The 17316-nt window shown below is 42.6% G+C and overlaps 1 protein-coding gene across 3 annotated transcripts; it reads left to right on the forward strand.

The window, feature by feature from the left end:
* The first annotated feature begins 6880 nt into the window (after positions 1-6880).
* Positions 6881-16934, forward strand: LOC148035478 (uncharacterized). Of its 3 annotated transcripts, XM_087677434.1 has the most exons (6): positions 6881-8636; positions 9516-9782; positions 10282-10801; positions 11426-12294; positions 16278-16345; positions 16424-16934. In XM_087677434.1, the coding sequence occupies exons 1-5, from the start codon at positions 8045-8047 to the stop codon at positions 16301-16303; spliced, it is 2274 nt and encodes a 757-aa protein (XP_087533560.1). In that variant the 5' UTR covers positions 6881-8044; the 3' UTR covers positions 16304-16345; positions 16424-16934. The 3 variants fall into 3 exon arrangements, with proteins under 3 accessions (XP_087533560.1, XP_087533559.1, XP_087533558.1); XM_087677433.1 differs by lacking the exon at positions 16278-16345 and having other exon boundaries at positions 6883-8636; positions 16424-16928; XM_087677432.1 differs by lacking the exon at positions 16278-16345 and having other exon boundaries at positions 6886-8636; positions 16400-16924.
* Positions 16935-17316: the final 382 nt, after the last annotated feature.

Below are 17316 nucleotides of genomic sequence, written 5' to 3' on the forward strand. Positions count from 1 at the left end.
ACATTGAACCACAATTTCATAAGAACCTCAAAGCCATTTATTTATTTACAAAAGAGCCATATTTTCCATATAGAATTCAAATCCCGTTGCTTAAGCCAAGCATGCCTTCTCTCAAAACTCATACAACACTCTAGATTCCCCATCATGATGAGGCATGTGAGCAAGTAGATCCTCGTTGGATTTGTCTTTTCTTTTCGGAAAGCTTGCTACAAAGGAAAGATGATCCTCGACTAAGTTCCATTTCTCTAACCATTATGTTGGCCATGTTATTGCCATACAAACACTTCTTAATGGTTGGTAAGATAAAAAAGGTTCACTTCTTATTATATAATGTTTTTAATGGATATAATTAGCAATACATTGTTCTTCCTATAATTTGGAAGCAATTGAAGGAAATTATGTAGGGTATTAAAAAAGATTGTGATTCATTATTTACCACCTTGCACATTTCCTATCCAACCCAACCACTCGGGTATATAGGTATGCTTGGAAAACATATTTCTACTCTCCTCTCCACAATACTTCATAGGACTAAGATCGAAATGTAGGCATTGCCCCATTGGCATATCCAACTCAAGGATGACATTGTATGTTTCCATTAAAAAAAGACTATACATCCCATTTTAACAAATGCATAAAGATTAAAAAATGGAACAAATAATACCTCATTTTTTAAGTGTAAGAAGGGTGGGTACACTTCATGATGTACTAAATTCCATACTCAATACATAATGGGTGGTAGGCATGAGCACATCTCAAGTTATACATACTAACTATGTCCATTCTAGTGAATAGATCCCCACATACCACACAAGTGCTTGGTACACATATTATACACTCTCTATCATTGACTCAACTTTCACTGCTTGATAGAGCATAAACATGCATTTTTAAGGCACTTAGGGGAGTTATCACAAAATCGAACATGGTGCACATAGTTAGAAAGTTGTACCTCTAGAGCTTTTATATAAGACTTAAGATTTGTAATAGTCTCAAGCCCTAGTAAGGCGGCCAATGTTTCTTGGAGGGCAAAGATTTTACCCTCAATTTTTTATTTGTCTTTAGCTAATGAGGGATTCACTTACTTTATTAGAAATAGCTCTTTTTTACATAAGAACTACAAGTTCAAGACTCCCTCACTAATTAGCATAATATCTTGCTTCTCTTGAAACTTTACTTGCTTTATACAAAGCAGCATACCAAAATTCTCAACTTATCTTTTGATTTTACAACTAATGATGCTTTATGTACTACTTGTGTGTGTTGCATATGTCCTTACCCTTATCAAAGTGATCTTTGACTGATCATGCACTTGTTGTCTATTGTCTAGCACTATCTCTTCTATTTCACTACTTGAAATGTGGATTGATGATTATGTAGTTGGAGTATTTGAAACTCTCCAACTTTCACCTTTTTGCTTATGTCCCTAGGCTTGCTCCCACAATGATCCAAAACTCTTTCTCCAAGCATTGCTACAAAGATATGAGAAGAGGGGTCTCTTTTAATCGTCAATTTATATTTGATCATAATGCTTTCATGCAAATAGATTCATGAGCACACAAGTTAGACCAATGTATTATATTTTGAATTTATATATTGTTACTAATGCTTTCATGCAAATATGGATTTATTAGGCATTTATTTATAACAAACTAATCACCTCGACACATTCTATTCACAATTTAACAATCAATTAGACTAGTATTAAAATCATAAACCTAACCATTGTAACACTAACTTGTAAATAGTATGTGGTAATTTATCATGAGACTAAATGCATGCATGTCCTCATCATTAAGACACTCATGCATATGATATTTAAGAATTTCAAAATAGAGCAAAATTTTATCCTTTTGGTGTTATGATGTAATGCATGATTAAATTGCATGCACGCGCACACATGTGCGCATGCACACACACACACACACAAGTAGAGAGAGAGAGAGAGAGAGAGAGAGAGAGAGAGAGAGAGAGAGAGAGAGAGAGAGAGAGAGAGAGAGAGAGAGAGAGAGAGAGAGAGAGAGAGAGAGAGAGAGAGAGAGAGAGAGAGAGAGGATAGGAAGAGGAGATATTGAATAGAGTTAGAGAGAGAAGATAGATGGAAGAGTTTGGAAGGGAGGAGAGAGAAAGTAAGACTATAGAGAAGGGAGAAGAAGAGAGATAAAAGGGAGTTAGAGTACACTATACTAAAGTGTAACATAATGTAAATGGCATAGGATGTGTATGATTAGCATATACACATCCTAATCTTTGAATACCCTTAGCTAATGTTTGGTATACGCTAAAATAATGGTACATTAGGCATAGGCCATGTGAATGCTAGGCTAAGGCTGTGCCTATGGCTAGTGTACTCTTAGCGTAGTGTACACTTTGCATATAGCTAGCATAGGCTAAGGATACCTCGAGCATTGTAGGCTCAATGTACATTTAGCATAGCTTACACTTAGCCTATGCCTAGGGTATGTTTACTCTTAGCCTCAAGTACCCTAGGCACCGTAGACTCAATGTATATGCCTGATATGCTTATTCTTAGCCTCAAGTACCTTTAATATATGCCTAGTGTACATTGATCCTATGCCTAGTTTAAGATTAGTATGAAGTTACATGTAACCTATTTAATGTCTTCCATGTGTATATGCAAACCAACTCCTAAGATATATTGTCGTTGAAGCTATCCTCTGCTGTGGAGGAATATCTTGTGTTTTTAGTTGGCCTTTGCAAGGAAAGATGGAGATTGGTCACGACTTGGAGGGGGCATCTCCTCACACTCTACATACTACATGTACATCTTCACTAGGGGATCTTGGTGCATGTCGGCATTCTCTTCTAGGAGAGTGAGTCCCATGCCAACCTCCAAGGAACACACAACATCGATTATTTATAAAGTAGTATGCAAAATAATATCTTCCATATACTTTTTGGAGTCAAAGAACTCAAAAAATGGACAAACTTGCATATGTTGTATAATTATCATCATTGCATATTTTATCTTTTCAATGCACAAAGCATTTTTATTAGGTTTTAACATTGCTTTTCAATCAAACAAGCAGTCCATGTTCGAAGATAGCAGATCTGGACAACATGGATTTTTGCTAGATTTTTTTCTATCTACTCATGTTAGTATATGTGTCAATATGATTCTTTCCACACATCAAAATAATTGTCAAAATTGGTTTCAATATTTAGCAACGATTATTAGGATGTCTATTTGGTAGCTTATTTTGATGTAGATACTGGCATATAGAGACCGTAGCTAATATGGATACATATATCAATGACATGGCTTGACATTTCAAAACAAATTTACACATATTCGTGTCTTACATTTTGTCAGTATACCCTTTTTATGTTGTAGTGACACAAGTCATCCTTGTGTGTGCCAACTTGAATCTCTATCGATCTTTTTATTATCTCATAACATGTAAGTAGAGGGGTTATTTAAACACCCCTTGAATAAAGGTCCAAAAGAAATAGGATTGACAAGAGATTGAAATCCTACATATATAATTTGTGAAAATGAACATAGATCCAAAAGGAATAGGGTTGATAAGAAACAAAAATGGTACATATATAATTCGTGAAAATGAATACACTGCTTATTCTTGTGTGTACCAAACTGAGTCTCTATTGTCTTCTTCTTTTCTCTTCTTGATCACGGGAAGCTGATGCCATTGGAACTTGGAGTTGGGAGCCGTGAAGCTAGGAGCCATTGGAGGCTACACAAGGATCATGGAGCAACCAAATCCACGCATCCACTTTCTCGACTAAAATGGGAAAAACAAAGGATTTAGTCAGTTCTAGAACTATTTCTTAATGTTTAGCTTGTTGGGATAAGGAGTGTGTAGTTTGCTTGCCTAGGATTGGGAAAGAGTAGATGAAGAGCATCGTAAGTGAGGGATACGACATCTAGTGAGTGTGGAGAACTCTTGATGGATAAGGGATCCATCCATGTACCATTGATATTGAGCTTGGTTTTAGCCTCAACAATAGTCTAATTATCAAATTCCTTTGAACTAGCTTGTGCTATCTAGCTTATGATTCAAGTTTGGATTCCACTTTATTCTAAGAGGCATCCCCCACCAAACATCAGTGGCATTGATCTCCTGTTCATCAAAGACATAATTGATTCCACTCTCCAACTAATGGTAGAATCCGATGCAATCATGTCCAAAGATCTTTTTAGTAGCAGTTAATATTCACCAATTTGCAAGTTTGATCAGGAATCCAATGGTAGGGTTCAAAAGTTGATAAGCTTAATAAAGATTTTGTGAAAGAAGATTTGCCATACTTTGATAAGATTTCAAAACATTGACACATGATTCTCCACAAATCTTAAGAATGTTCCATATATAAGGTAATGTTTTGGTTGTATTCCTTAGGGTATTCAATGCAACTTCTACATCTTATGTTTCAAGTCTAAATTAATGCGTTGAAAACATGAGGAAATATCCAAGCCATCCCTAAGACTCACATCTAATCATGCATAGGTACATGCCTTTCATGTATACTACATTATGATTGACACCTTACACCCTTTTATATTTCCAAAAATATATTAAAGGGTTTTTCAAATATCAATGTTTAATTGGATTTGAGAACACTATTGTCTAGAATTTGGAAAAATTTCAATGTCCACATTATGAACCTTTTTTAAAAGAGACAAAATGGAACCTTTGAAAATTCTATAAGGACCTCGATAAGAACCTCATCATGTGTCTATCTCATTGGGAAGCTTCTTATGACTCTATTCTAAACCAAGTGTGTCGAACAAATTTGGGATTTGTATGCTCAAGAAATACTTCAAACTATATAAAACACTTTACTTCCACAAGGCCTCTACATTTAGAAGTTTCTTTGAATAGTGCTCAAGCAACATGTGCTTTTTGTTCATATGCAATGCTCAACATGCGTCAACATTGATGATAGACCACTTGTTTGGATGGGTCTGCATGTCTAAACTTAGTACACAATGGTTATCATGACCTTCAAATGGCCACTAGCTTGCCATTTATTACATTCAGTTAGTCACATCTACTTACAGATAGTGTAGCTATTGATTCTTATAGTCAATTATGCACTATTTGACTTAGTAGGCAAGTTTCATTTATGCTGTATCTTACACATTGTATTGCGTTAGAAAGAAGAAAGGAAGAACAAGAAAAAAAACGTTTTGGCTTTCCTCTCTCTTCTTGTGTCCTTGAGTGAGCTTCTCCTTATATTAAAAGGTTTGTGGATCAATGAAAGAGCTTGGAAGGCTAGAACAAGATCAAATGGCCTTTGCCCAAGATTCAACAAGCTGGTAGAAACTATCCCCCACTTGTTCTTAAATTGCCAAAAGAACACTAATATCTTTTGCCATATTGTCCCACTAGGCTAACATGGAAAGAAATTTTGATGAGTAAGATTTATGGAATACCCCCCACCTATGTGGAACGAGATGAGAAGCATTACCTATGGTACATTTGGAAATGTAGAAATAAAAAGGTGTTTGATAACATTAATCGATTTATTTTTGTTAGATCTTATTTGTGCAAATTGAAGAATGGGATGCTGATAAACTCTAGAAGATGCATGAAGCTACTAAGGAAGGAAAGACTGAAAAGGTGGAAGAGGTGGCTACCATACTTAAGGAGATCAAGAAGAAATCCTCCTGAAATGGCTCTACATATAAATAATAGCTGTCTTTCTTTTGGTAACATCTTATGCTCAAGGGAGCTTCCCTGTTTGAAAGCATCTTCCTCTATAAGCAGCTGTAATTATTCTCTTTTTATATTTTTTCAGACAGTTTCATACTCCCTTTTATTTTCAAAATAAAACTACTCCCCGCAAAATTCAAATATAATCTGTCCGGGGTTATTACGAAATATTTTCGGTCAGTAGGTAGGCTAGAGAGGTAGCTGCGAGGTGAAGCGCACTCGGCGTGAAGTGATCCTGCTAGTGTTATTATCAGCCATGATGGATGGCGAGGTTGTACGCGAACAAGAACGGGCCTGGTTGGATGTCAAATTTCAGTTCTCGGTCCTTTCCTTCTCTCTCTCTCTCTCTCTCTCTCTTCTGCCACGCTTACTGCAGGCGGAGAAGTGATGATGATGAGACGTCCGGATCCCGGGAGGGCGATACAAGAGGGTGCCGACTGGTCTCTGAATTTGCGACTCTGTAGGCGCGAATGCCATGTCATCAGCCCCGGGTTCCCCCGCGCTCCTCTCTCTCAGAGACTAGAGTCTCGATTCTCTCTCTCTCTCTCTCTCTCGCTCTCTGTGATTGTGTCCCTGGCTGGTCGGCCGGCTTGTCAGAAGGAAAGAGAGGCCGTCGCCTGTTGCAGAAGTCAGAGAAAGAGAGGAGACAGACGACGGTCTCTGAGTCTGAATTGAGGGAGAGAGAGAGTTGACAGCCATCGAGAAGGTGGTCAAGTTCAAAGACTCGTCACTCTCTCTCTTCCAAGTTCAGGTGCTCTACAGGCAACCCCATTAAAACGGAGTAGCCGGACAAACCTCCTACCCCGCCCTTTGACCTGGCAAGTCCGTAGAGCGTTGCTGGATAAGGGATACAAAAGAGCCTGGGTCCTGGCCCTTCCCATGTGTTGGGTCCCCATCGCCATCGCCTCTCTCTCTCTCTCTCTCTCTCTCTCTCTCTCATCGGTGTGTTTTCCAGCAGTCCCATCGTTGGCAAACCAAACTTGAAGCCGAAGCCGAAACTTGAAGGTCCTCTCTGCTCTGCTCTCTCTCTCTCTCTCTCTCTCTCTCATCTCTCGGAGTCTCTCCCCACCGTAAAATTTTAATTTCTTTGCCCCGCCCCGAAGAAGAGCGCAAAGTAAAAACACAATTGCTCTCCCTTCCAAACGTCAATTATTGCATTCGTCTTCGCACACACAAACAATCCTTCCAGCTTTTTCGAGCCGAGTGTAGCCGTTCTGTTGAAAATCTCAAGGAGACACACACACGCACTGCACAGTCTCTCTATCTCTGTCTCTCTCTCTCTCTCTCTCTCTCTACCTCTCTTAGCTTCGAACTGCAAGCCGGAATCATCAGGGGGTATCCCAGACCTCGGGACAAAGCTGGGGTCCTGAAGATCTTAAGGGCAGACAGACACAGAGAGAGAGAGAGAGAGAGAGACCGCTGGCCAGCCAGTGACGGAGCCCACAAGTTACCAACAAAGGGCGGACATGACGGAGGCTAGATTTCCGTCCCCCCACGTACCAAACGGTGGCTCACGTGCGTGCTTGTAAGCGTCGCCAGCGCACACTCCCTCCTCACCAATAGGCACACACCCTAAGCCGAGATACTAGCGACCCCTATGAGGCTTGGGAAGCCTACCCGGGCCTTTTCTCCGCCTATGTGGCCGACGAGGGGATGATTTCCCCCAAAGTCTCAAGGCTAGGGGCATCTGTGATCTCACACCTCTCTCTCTCATATCATCTCATCATGCGTCCACATCCATGTCTTTCTTCTCTACTGCCGCGCTGCGGCTGAAATGCTCTCTCTCTCTCTCTCTCTCATCATCATCACCACTGTAGGTAAAGCCCTCTCTCTCACTCTCTCTCTATCTACTGTCCTAGGGCCAACTCTTGTTGCTTTCCTGAATCCTTCTTCCTCCACTGCTCCATCTTTAGAGTTTAGACCCTTCCTCCCTCTGTACCTCCTGCCCCTTCAGTACTTTATTATTAGGTTCTTCTCCTCCCCCATGCCCCCCCCTTTCTCTCTCTCTGCCACACATCCTTCCCCACCACCACCAGACTTGCAGAATGACAGTGCAATATAGCCCTCGTAGACTACCTTTGTCTCCTGCTAATAGCCATTAACCGCTTCTTCTGCCCGCAGCTCTGCAGTCTAAGCCTGCCAAAATCCAGTACTTTTTAGCTGCATAATCACCTCATTACAAGCTGGAATTAGCGCGTCAGAGAAGCGAGCCAAATATCGTGGACCAGTAGAGAGAGACAGACAGACAGAGGGACTACACTATAGCAGCAAAGATATAGATAATAGGATTCCTCCTGCAAACCTGCAGCAGCTGCGTGTGCGCTTTCCTTTCCGCTTTTACTTGCTGCATGGATTACTCGGAGAGTGCGGCCATGGCAGCCGTGTCTGCAGGGATGCCATCTGTCTTCGGAGAGAGAAGCTTTCCGGGCCTGACGATCAACAGTACTGCTAGTACAGCCGCGCACATCAACAGCAGCAATAGCAACGAGCTAAGCTGCGGCCTTTTCCTCCCCCTCAATAGCACTGGCACTGGCAGCCATAGCCGACCCCCGAAGCAATGCAGGTCGGCCTCGGACATGGACGTGGACGAAGGGAGAGAGGGAGGGGGGAAGCTCGCGCGCACCAGCTCATACAGCATAGGGGATCACCAGCTGAAGATACAGATGAATATGAATGTGAGCGGCCATGGCGGTACCATGTTTGGGGGCCCCTCCTCAAGCCTTGTCAGAAGCAATTCCATGGTCTCCGATGGACGCTTGCAAGGATGCTCCCCGACCAATTCCACCGCCTCCGACGCCGCCCTCTTGTCAGACCATCGACTGGGCAGGACTGACTCCATTGTTTCTGGCTATGGGGGTTCATCGGCTGCAGGTTCTAGGTCTCTGCAGTATCACCTGCATCCATCAGCAGCTGCAGCTTCTTATGCTTTACAAACTTCAGGTACACGCAGCAGGAAAAAGTCTCTCCAGACGAGCAATCCTCATTCCTTTTTATCTTCTCATCTCATCCCATATTATCTTCTTTGTTCATTATGCTAGCTACAACCTTCAGCCATATCTTCTTCTTTAGCTTCGTCCAACGTGCGCAACCCTCACTCCTATCTTCTTCGGCTTCTATTATGGCATGGCCATGCTGACTGTAGTTTCTAGGGTTTTTGAGTGCATGGGTGATGTGTTTTTGCCTAATCACTTTCCTAATGTCCCACTTGAAGTCCAATAATCTCTTTTCTGTGTCTTCTTTTGCCTCGCAGTAGTACGACATCTTAGCCTGTCCTTGTCTAACATACTGTTGCGCGGATAGGTGATTCGCCATGGCCTAGCTTGTCTAACAATGGAACAACCAGATGGCTGTAGCTTGTTTTTCTTCTTAAAGAGGAGCAAAACTATCACTTTGCGTCACACAACCCCACCGTCAGCTCTCCTTTTTGTTTTACTTACTCTCTATTAAGGTCTATGCCTCTTGTTGGTTCACAAGGTTTTGGGTCAATTCGCCCAACGAGAAGGCCTGTCACACTATCTCGGCATATCTTTAGGTTTCTTCCTTTACGGGAGGTATATAAGGGGGACGGGATTGGGGTTCACAGGCTGCTCTATGATTTGTAGAGGTGTCAAATCAGGCGTGCTATTTGGGCAGCTGTCTCCTTGATTGGGTCATTCTCTTCTCCATTTTCTCTCTTTCTCTCTCTCTCTCTCTCCCCCTACTTTTACTTTTGCGGGTGCTTTTGCAAGCATACAAGGAAAGGTAAACAATGTGCATGTGTTTAACTTTTCCTGCTGCTTCCTTCTGTGACCCTCATCCCTTGCTCTGGTTCTGTGTCAGGTTTTCCCTTGTCGATGAACAGCACCATGGCCTTGCAGCAGCAGCAGCAGCAGCAACATGACTTATCCATGTTTGAGAGAGGAGGGGGGAGGTCTCAGGTGTTATTTACTCCGGGTCAGCTCAGGGAGCTGCAGCATCAGGCCCTAGTTCTTAAATACATAATGAATGATGTGACTGTGCCTCCAGAGCTGGTGAATCCCATCCGAAGCAGCCTCATTGCCGCCGCGCTCTCGGCTTCCAATTCTCCAGCCGCCTCCGCGGTTAACAGTAAGACATCCTACTCCTCGATTTGCCAATGTTTAATACAGAGTAGTGGTTTATGCAGAAAGGGACACTGATCACATGAATATGAAATCTCGAGTGAACCATCCTGTAACTCAGATGCCAACAGTTGCCATTGTATTTCACAATTGCCACCACTGTTAAGATTGTTTCAAGCACCTGCCACCAGATGGATAGAGATCACGTGATTTATGAACTGTCTCAGCTTAGCTGGTCTTCCACATCTGTAAATGATATAGATTATCCTACATCTCGAAAGGCAACAACGTAAGACTGTTGAATGCGCAAAGAGTTGATGACGATCACGTGATTAAGATATGCCTGGAACATCCCTTATTCTTGTAATTTCAATGTTTTCAGAGGGTCGTGCACAGGGGTACAGTAATCTCATTGACATGTAATCACTTCTGCAGTTATTGAATGCATGGAAGGATAGCGGTCACGTGATTATGAAATTCCCTTCCTTTCATTTTGGTTTTTTCAGTTCCTTGGGGAGGTTACAGGCTGGGCTTTGGGGGCAACACCGATCCGGAGCCGGGGAGGTGCCGGCGCACCGATGGCAAGAAATGGCGGTGCGGGAGGGACGTAGTGCCGGACCAGAAGTACTGCGAGAGACACATGCATCGTGGCCGGCACCGTGCCCGAAAGGCGGCCAGCGGCGGCCCTGGCGCAGATAGCAACATAAGCGCCTCCTCCTCCCAGCAGGGCATGTCCGTCAGCTCAGCTAACTCTGCCACCACGGCCTCCTCTGTGAGCAGCCTGTCGGCCTCCACCACGACTATGAGAAGTCCTGTGGGGATGCTTCCGTCCGCCATTGCCATCAGCAGCCAGCAGCAAGCAGCTTCCTCTCTCACTGCCAGGCCATTCTCAGGCGCCAATTCTCCCAGTGTTAACTCAGGCGGCATTTCTGTGGCGTCGTCCTTGAGTGGTGGACAGTATAATGCGAGCGCTCTGCAGTCATCCGCTGCAGGAGGTGGCGGATTGACAGCTAAAGACCAGCTCCGGTAATAAATCTTATCTCAAGCCAGTGCAATTGAATCATAATTCTCGACGTACATTACGTGTTCTAGTTACAAGCAATTGTTTGATTGCAGCTGTGGAATTCAGGTTAATTATAAGTATGACGTGATCGCCCAAAAGAGTACTGCAATAATAGAGCTTACACGTAATTCCCCTAAAGTTTGCTCCGATGGTAGAGCTGAACTATAAAATCACGGTGGTATTGCTCCCATCAATGTATAGCAATTTGACGCATGCTTCGCTGATCTTATTCCGCTCGACTAGTCTCCTCCTTAGCAGTAGCATTTGTCTGCAGCAGCTACTTATCGCAACCGGAGTGTGGTGGTCGATGCATGCTGCTCTAGTGTCTATTTCTAATCACAAGCACTGATCTCTGCTGCAGTTGCTTGTCACAATTGAAGTATAATCATGCATGTGTGTTGCTCGACTGTTTGCCCTAATGATCATATTAAGCATTTGTTCGTTGAGACAATGTATTACGATTGGATGATATTGCATGCCGCACTGATATGCGCTCTCCTTATTTTAAAATCTAGTGTTCTGTCACAGGCGTATGATCGTCGCCTCTTTTGTTTTTTCCCCTAATCACTGGACGTCGTCTACTGCAGCTACCTAAACGGCCTCACGAAGGGCGAGCTCGAGCAGCTAGGAGCGGAGCAACTGTTCTTCGCGGAGAGCTCACGCCAGGACTACAATCAGGCTGCGACGAACGGGCCACTGACGATACTGTCGTCGATGAATTCATGGCGGACGGGGTCGACCGACAGCGCGTCTCTTCATGGGATAAAGCCGACGAGCAGCAACTCGGGGGCGGCGGCGGCGTCGAGCACGCTTCACAGCTATGGCAGGAGCGTAGTGCAGCTGGCTGGGCAGGAGGTGTCATCACAGCAGCAGCAGCAGCAGCATTCGTTCCTGGCCGGGGCAGCCGCCCCGCCCTTCGAGGCGGCGGCCGCGGCCGCGCGGGCGGAGGTGGATCAGAGCCAGACGCTGAGGCACTTCTTCGACGACTGGCCGCGCGCGCGAGACCCGTCGGCGTCCTTGTCGTGGTCCGACGTGGAGGACGACCCCTCCAAGCCCCCCCGCCCGCCTCAGCTCTCCCTCTCCGACCTGGCCAACCCGGGCTCGCCACGCAAGCTCACCCTCTCCCCTCTCAAGCTCTCCATGTCCCGCGTCGGCCCCGAGGAGGATCCCCTAGTCGGCATGGGCCTCGGCCTCAGCGACGTGGCGGACGTTGATTGCAGGGCGCAAGCGCAGCATCACCACAGGCAACAGCAGCAGCAGCCGCCGCAGCAGGGTCAGCATACCAACTATAACTGGATTCCTATCGCGTGGGAGACTCCCGTCGGCGGCCCGCTCGCCGAGGTCTTGCAGTCAAGCAGCACCCCTCGTGAATCCAAGAGCTCCGGCCTCAACCTCATGACTGATGCTAACTGGGACAGCAGCCCTCGAGAGAGCTCGCGCATCTCTTCCCCTGCAGGTACCTCCTCCTCTCCCCTACCATTAATTGTCAGGGTAGCTAGGCACGTGCTTTGATCCAGTATTGCATAGTAAGGCACATGCATTCGCACCATGATCGTGTACTTCACAACATGCTCGCACAAAAATCATAGCGTGCCTGCTTCATCCTTCAACGTTGTGTGTTTTGCAACATGCTTTCATGTACTAGTAGTGTAGCTTGCAACATGTTTTCCTACTTCATCCTTGAACGAAATCTCGAAAGAGGTCACTCGAGGAGTCTTATGCCAATGGTAGCGTCGCAATGAACGTGCTTTTGCTCCTTAAAAATCAAGAATCAATGTAGATCACTGTTTAATAACGTTATGTTAGGGGCAATCTTTGTACTTCCTTCCTCAATTAAATCGTCCACAGGCTGTAAATGTGATGCATTTTGGCTGATGTGATCTCTCTACGTCCAATATCCAAAATTTGATATCCCCTTCATGCTTCTTCTCTGCTAGATTGACACCTCCCCTAGTGACCTTGATAAAATAGTGATCCATTTTATACAAATATACAAACTCTAGTCAATGACTACACCTTTAAGCACCGATATGCTTACATGCCATACTCTCATTCTATATTGTCATTTAGATTTATTTGGTTAGTATATATCTTCTAATTTCTCATCTCATCTACACAATCACATGTTGTAGGTCTAAGGAATATGTAACTTGCTCTCATGCATACTTCTCCTTTAGATGTTGATATACTACTCTCACTTGAGATTTTGATTCAAGCTAGTGAGACCTCATCATTGATACTTATCTTATATCATCCAATTCCCTTAAATCAGATATTTTCTATATCTATTATAAGATGGGAATTTGATAACAATGAAAGTTGTGATGCTCCCTTTGTCAAGGGGACACTCGAAAGGAAAATTTGGGTCTCAAAGTGATTTGCCAACTCAAACAAAAGGTCAAAATCCTTTCAATACGATCTTAGATAGTCTCTTGGGATCACGATTTTAGAGAAACAAATCTTATCTATGGTGCCTCAATTGAAGTGAACTAGGACATGCTAATCATGATGGTCACATGCAAGAAATTCCAATCCTTCTACCTTAATGTTGGGATGAAGCCTTCTTGGTGTTCGAAAATGTTTCGAATGTGGCCTAGATATTCCTAGAATAGCATCTATCAAATTAACATGTTGCTCAATTTCTTATGTTAGATCAACTTATCATTTTTTGGTAGACATACGGTTACCCTCTATGCTTGGAAGGACCATCAAACATACGACAACATGTGACCTCATCATTGGTACTTGTCTTATATCATCCAAATCCCTTAAATTAGATGTTTTCTATATCCATTATAAGATGGGCAATTGATAAGAATGAAAGTTGTGATGCTTGTTTTGTTGAGGGGATACTTGAAAGGAAATTTTGGGTCTCAAAGTGAATTGCCAACTCGAATAGAAAGTCAAACTCCTTTCAGTATGGTTTTGGGTAGTCTCTTGGGATCAAGATCGTAGAAACAAGTCTTGTCTATGGTATTTCAGTTGAAGTGAACCAACACATGCTAGACATCATGGCCACACGCAAGAAGTTTCAATCCTTACACCTTATTATTGGGATGAAGCCTTCTTGGTGTTTGAAAATGTTTGGAATGTGGCCTAGATATTCCTAGAATAGCATCTATCAGATTGGTTTGTTGCTTGAATTCTTATGTTAGACCAGCTTACCATGTTTTGGTAGACGAATTCTCACTTTCCATGGTTGGAAGGAACATCAAATATATGACAACTAACTCTTTTTTAACATAGTTACATAAACATACAAAAATAGCAACATAGCAATTTAGTACTCCATCAAACATAATACAAAACATTTAGAGAAGGGTTTAGGTAGTGAGATAGCTCCTCATACTTAACATCCACCTGTATAGGAGACATAAGCAAATTAACGATTATTGTTACAATTTCTCTTGCCCAAGCAATAAGTAGATTGCATATAATGAAACTCCAATTATATACCTAGAAGTGAATAAGACATAACATTCAAAGAAGGGGTTTAGTAGAGAGATAGCTCCTCATACTTAACCTCCACTAGGTATAGGAGATGAGCACATCAATGTTAATAGTTGCAATTTCTCTTTCTCAAGCCATAAGTAGATTGCACACAATGAAAACACCACTATACAGCTGAAAAGATAAATGCTTGGAGCCTTGATGAGTACAAGATTTCACTGAATTTTGTTACCATCTTAAATACCATGGTAGATAATTGAGTTTTAAAGTTAAAGAGAGAATCACAACTCATAATTGTAAGGTGTCTCACATAACAACTTCAATGCTTGGTTTTGCTTTTAGTTGCCCTAAAATTCTTGATTTATGCTTTTGACATAGATTGAATTCTTAACGTTTTTTAGTCCATGTTGCAAGCTCATTAGCACACGACCCTAACCTGACTTCCATTTGAGGAGGAAATGTTTTCCTTTTCTCCCAATTTTTAGCAAATAAACTTCAAATAAGTGAGTGGTTTGCCTTGCATTTTTTAAGCAAATAAGTGATTGGTTTGTTTTGTTTGTTTATCTCCTTTGATATGTAATGGGATTGGTTGGCTTATGAAATAATTTTATGGATCAAGGTATTCAAGCATCTTCTCATAGATTATATCAATTGGCTTTATGCAAGAGTCAAGTGCATACCTATGATATGTTGTTAGGTACAAATTCTTTTAAAAAAAGTAGAGTTAACATTTGACATTTATTGTTGGAAGCAGCAATGAAAAAATGTTTCTAATACCAACGTGGTTGTAGCTCAAGTGATTTGAGAATGTGGGTGTGTACATGGATTCAAGAGTTCGAACATTGGGTACACCTTTGAGGCATCTTTTAAATTTCAAGATTTTCTTTAAAGAAAAAAAAAATTGTGGTGCTAGTGAGGCTTGACTTTATTTCCTTAGGATACTATCGAGGCTTGAATTTATTTCCTTAGGTGCAATTTAATTATGCAAGCTATTGAGGTTTGAAATGGAGACCATAGTGGCTAAATCTATTTAATCTCAAGACAATATGATAGCTTTGGCATGTAGTCTTTATCTTCAAGACATGTACATAAGGTGAGTGGTGGAAACTACACCCATCTTGATCCTACAATGCAAGATGAACAATATGCATGCATTCAAGTATGCAAACACGCGTGTGTGTGTGTGTGTGTGCGCGCGCGCGCGAGTGATGAACTTGCTTTTTTGTGGGCCAAAGACGAGAAAAGGATGTATTACTATATTCTCTATTGACCCCACATATATTTACACACATGCACATGGAAACAGACACACTACCATGCATTGTGTTATCATGAGTGAGGTGGAGACAAGTGCCAAGGTGGATATTGCCCTCAATTAGAGGATTTCATGGCTTGTAATGTTACAAGTGTTGAGAAGGCATCGAATTTGATTAATAGGTATCTCACTACTCTTGTAAATATCAACCAAATGTATTGGAGGGATTAGGTAGGCAAAGGAGGTCTTAATTAATGTCTTAGCCTATATATATATATATATATATATATATATATGCATGGGTGGTCTTGGAACCTCAATGAGTATGTAGGCGTTACCAATGGTTTGGAAAGAAAAACCATTGTGATGAATACCCCCTACCAACATGTGGCTTAGTAGAAGCTCAACACCAACAAAGACTGCTTGCTCAATGGAGAATGCACCCTATGTTCCATAGTGGATGTGCACTTACTCTCCATTTCATCTTTTAAGGATTCTGGAGGAGAACGATCAACGGTACCTAAATGTGAGTGTTTTGGTTTCTTTTGTAAAATATATGATTGGGTCTTGTATATACTTATATGGCTGGGACGGCATTGTTAGAGTTGTACTCATATGTCTCGTTATTATAAGTTGGAGACTTGACAAATTTTCACTCCAAATGTTACACAAGTTTTCAACCGCGTTTGATGGTCGCCATATTTTGTTAACTGATGAAGCTAAGCTGCATGTAGAATTCACAGATAAGGTCGCTGATTAGTTAGCGCCAACAAGAAAACCTCTCTTGATAATTAGGATTGAAGTGAGTATTTTGAAGGTGAATTTGTAATGTGCGTCTTGTTTGTTTCCTGATCAGAGCTGATGAGTGGGGGTGGTGCAGACAGAGAAACCATAGGGAAGGCAGGAGGATTGGAAGCATCGAAGTCTAACGAATAGCGACGAGCGATGCAAGAGTTGCTGTGTAATCCTTGTTCACAGTCCTAACCCGGCTTTCTTTTCCTGATATGCTTTTGCCCGTGTTCCCTCTCTCTCTCTCTCTCTCTCTCTCTCTCTCTCTCTCTCTCTCTCGCCGTGTAAAGAACGACTCCATTGATTGTACCCTCTCTGTAACTCTAACCAATCGTTGAAACGCGAATACAAGAAGAAGGAAGGTGATGATGTCGATGGGCATGCATGCTCTCATAAGGGGTGGGAGACTGGGCGATTGATTCGTCTCTCTCGCTTTATGGAGCAAATTTTGGGGTTGTCAAGCAGCTGGCCTTGGCGGCACAATCAAAACATTAAATACAAGAACTACACCATAGAATTTTGTGTAATTTTCCGTGGGTACGTGTACGTGTACATGCAAATGCAACAAGGAGGCATACTTTAGAATGTGGAGGGGAGAGAGAGAGATTTGATGTTAAGGTTTTTATTTTCCTCGCTCTGTTCTTTTCAGCAGAGCCTTATTTAATGCAAGGGCGGGTTCCGCAGTCAGAGCGCCCATTAAAACGTATGTACCTAAAAATGCCGAGCACGAGAGAGTCTGAGAGAGAGAGAGAGAGAGAGAGAGAGAGAGGGGGGGGAAAGGAAGCTGACGTATCATCATCGTAATCCTTCATAAAGGCTCGAGCGCTTATTATAAACCGAAGAAGTATTGTATTTTATCTTCCGAGGGGGTTAGGGCCTAGGAGGGGAGGGGGCCTCTCTCACAAGTGGAGGTTAACCGGACGTGGTACCTTCGCTAAATTCCTTTCACATTCCCTTATGATTCGTTTGCCCCTGGATATTTAT

The sequence above is a fragment of the Lygodium microphyllum genome, chromosome 5, assembly GCF_053477565.2.
Source record: "Lygodium microphyllum isolate KBCC chromosome 5, Lygodium_microphyllum_v1.1.10, whole genome shotgun sequence".
In the NCBI taxonomy this organism is placed as follows: domain Eukaryota; kingdom Viridiplantae; phylum Streptophyta; class Polypodiopsida; order Schizaeales; family Lygodiaceae; genus Lygodium; species Lygodium microphyllum.

Bases quoted from the DNA above. Each gene is read 5' to 3' on its own strand.
- LOC148035478 (XM_087677432.1), top strand. From the start codon at position 8,045: ATGGATTACTCGGAGAGTGCGGCCATGGCAGCCGTGTCTGCAGGGATG. The intron at 9,783-10,281 runs GTAAGACATCCT...TGGTTTTTTCAG, and splicing joins AGCCGCCTCCGCGGTTAACA to TTCCTTGGGGAGGTTACAGG. The intron at 10,802-11,425 runs GTAATAAATCTT...CGTCTACTGCAG, and splicing joins ACAGCTAAAGACCAGCTCCG to CTACCTAAACGGCCTCACGA.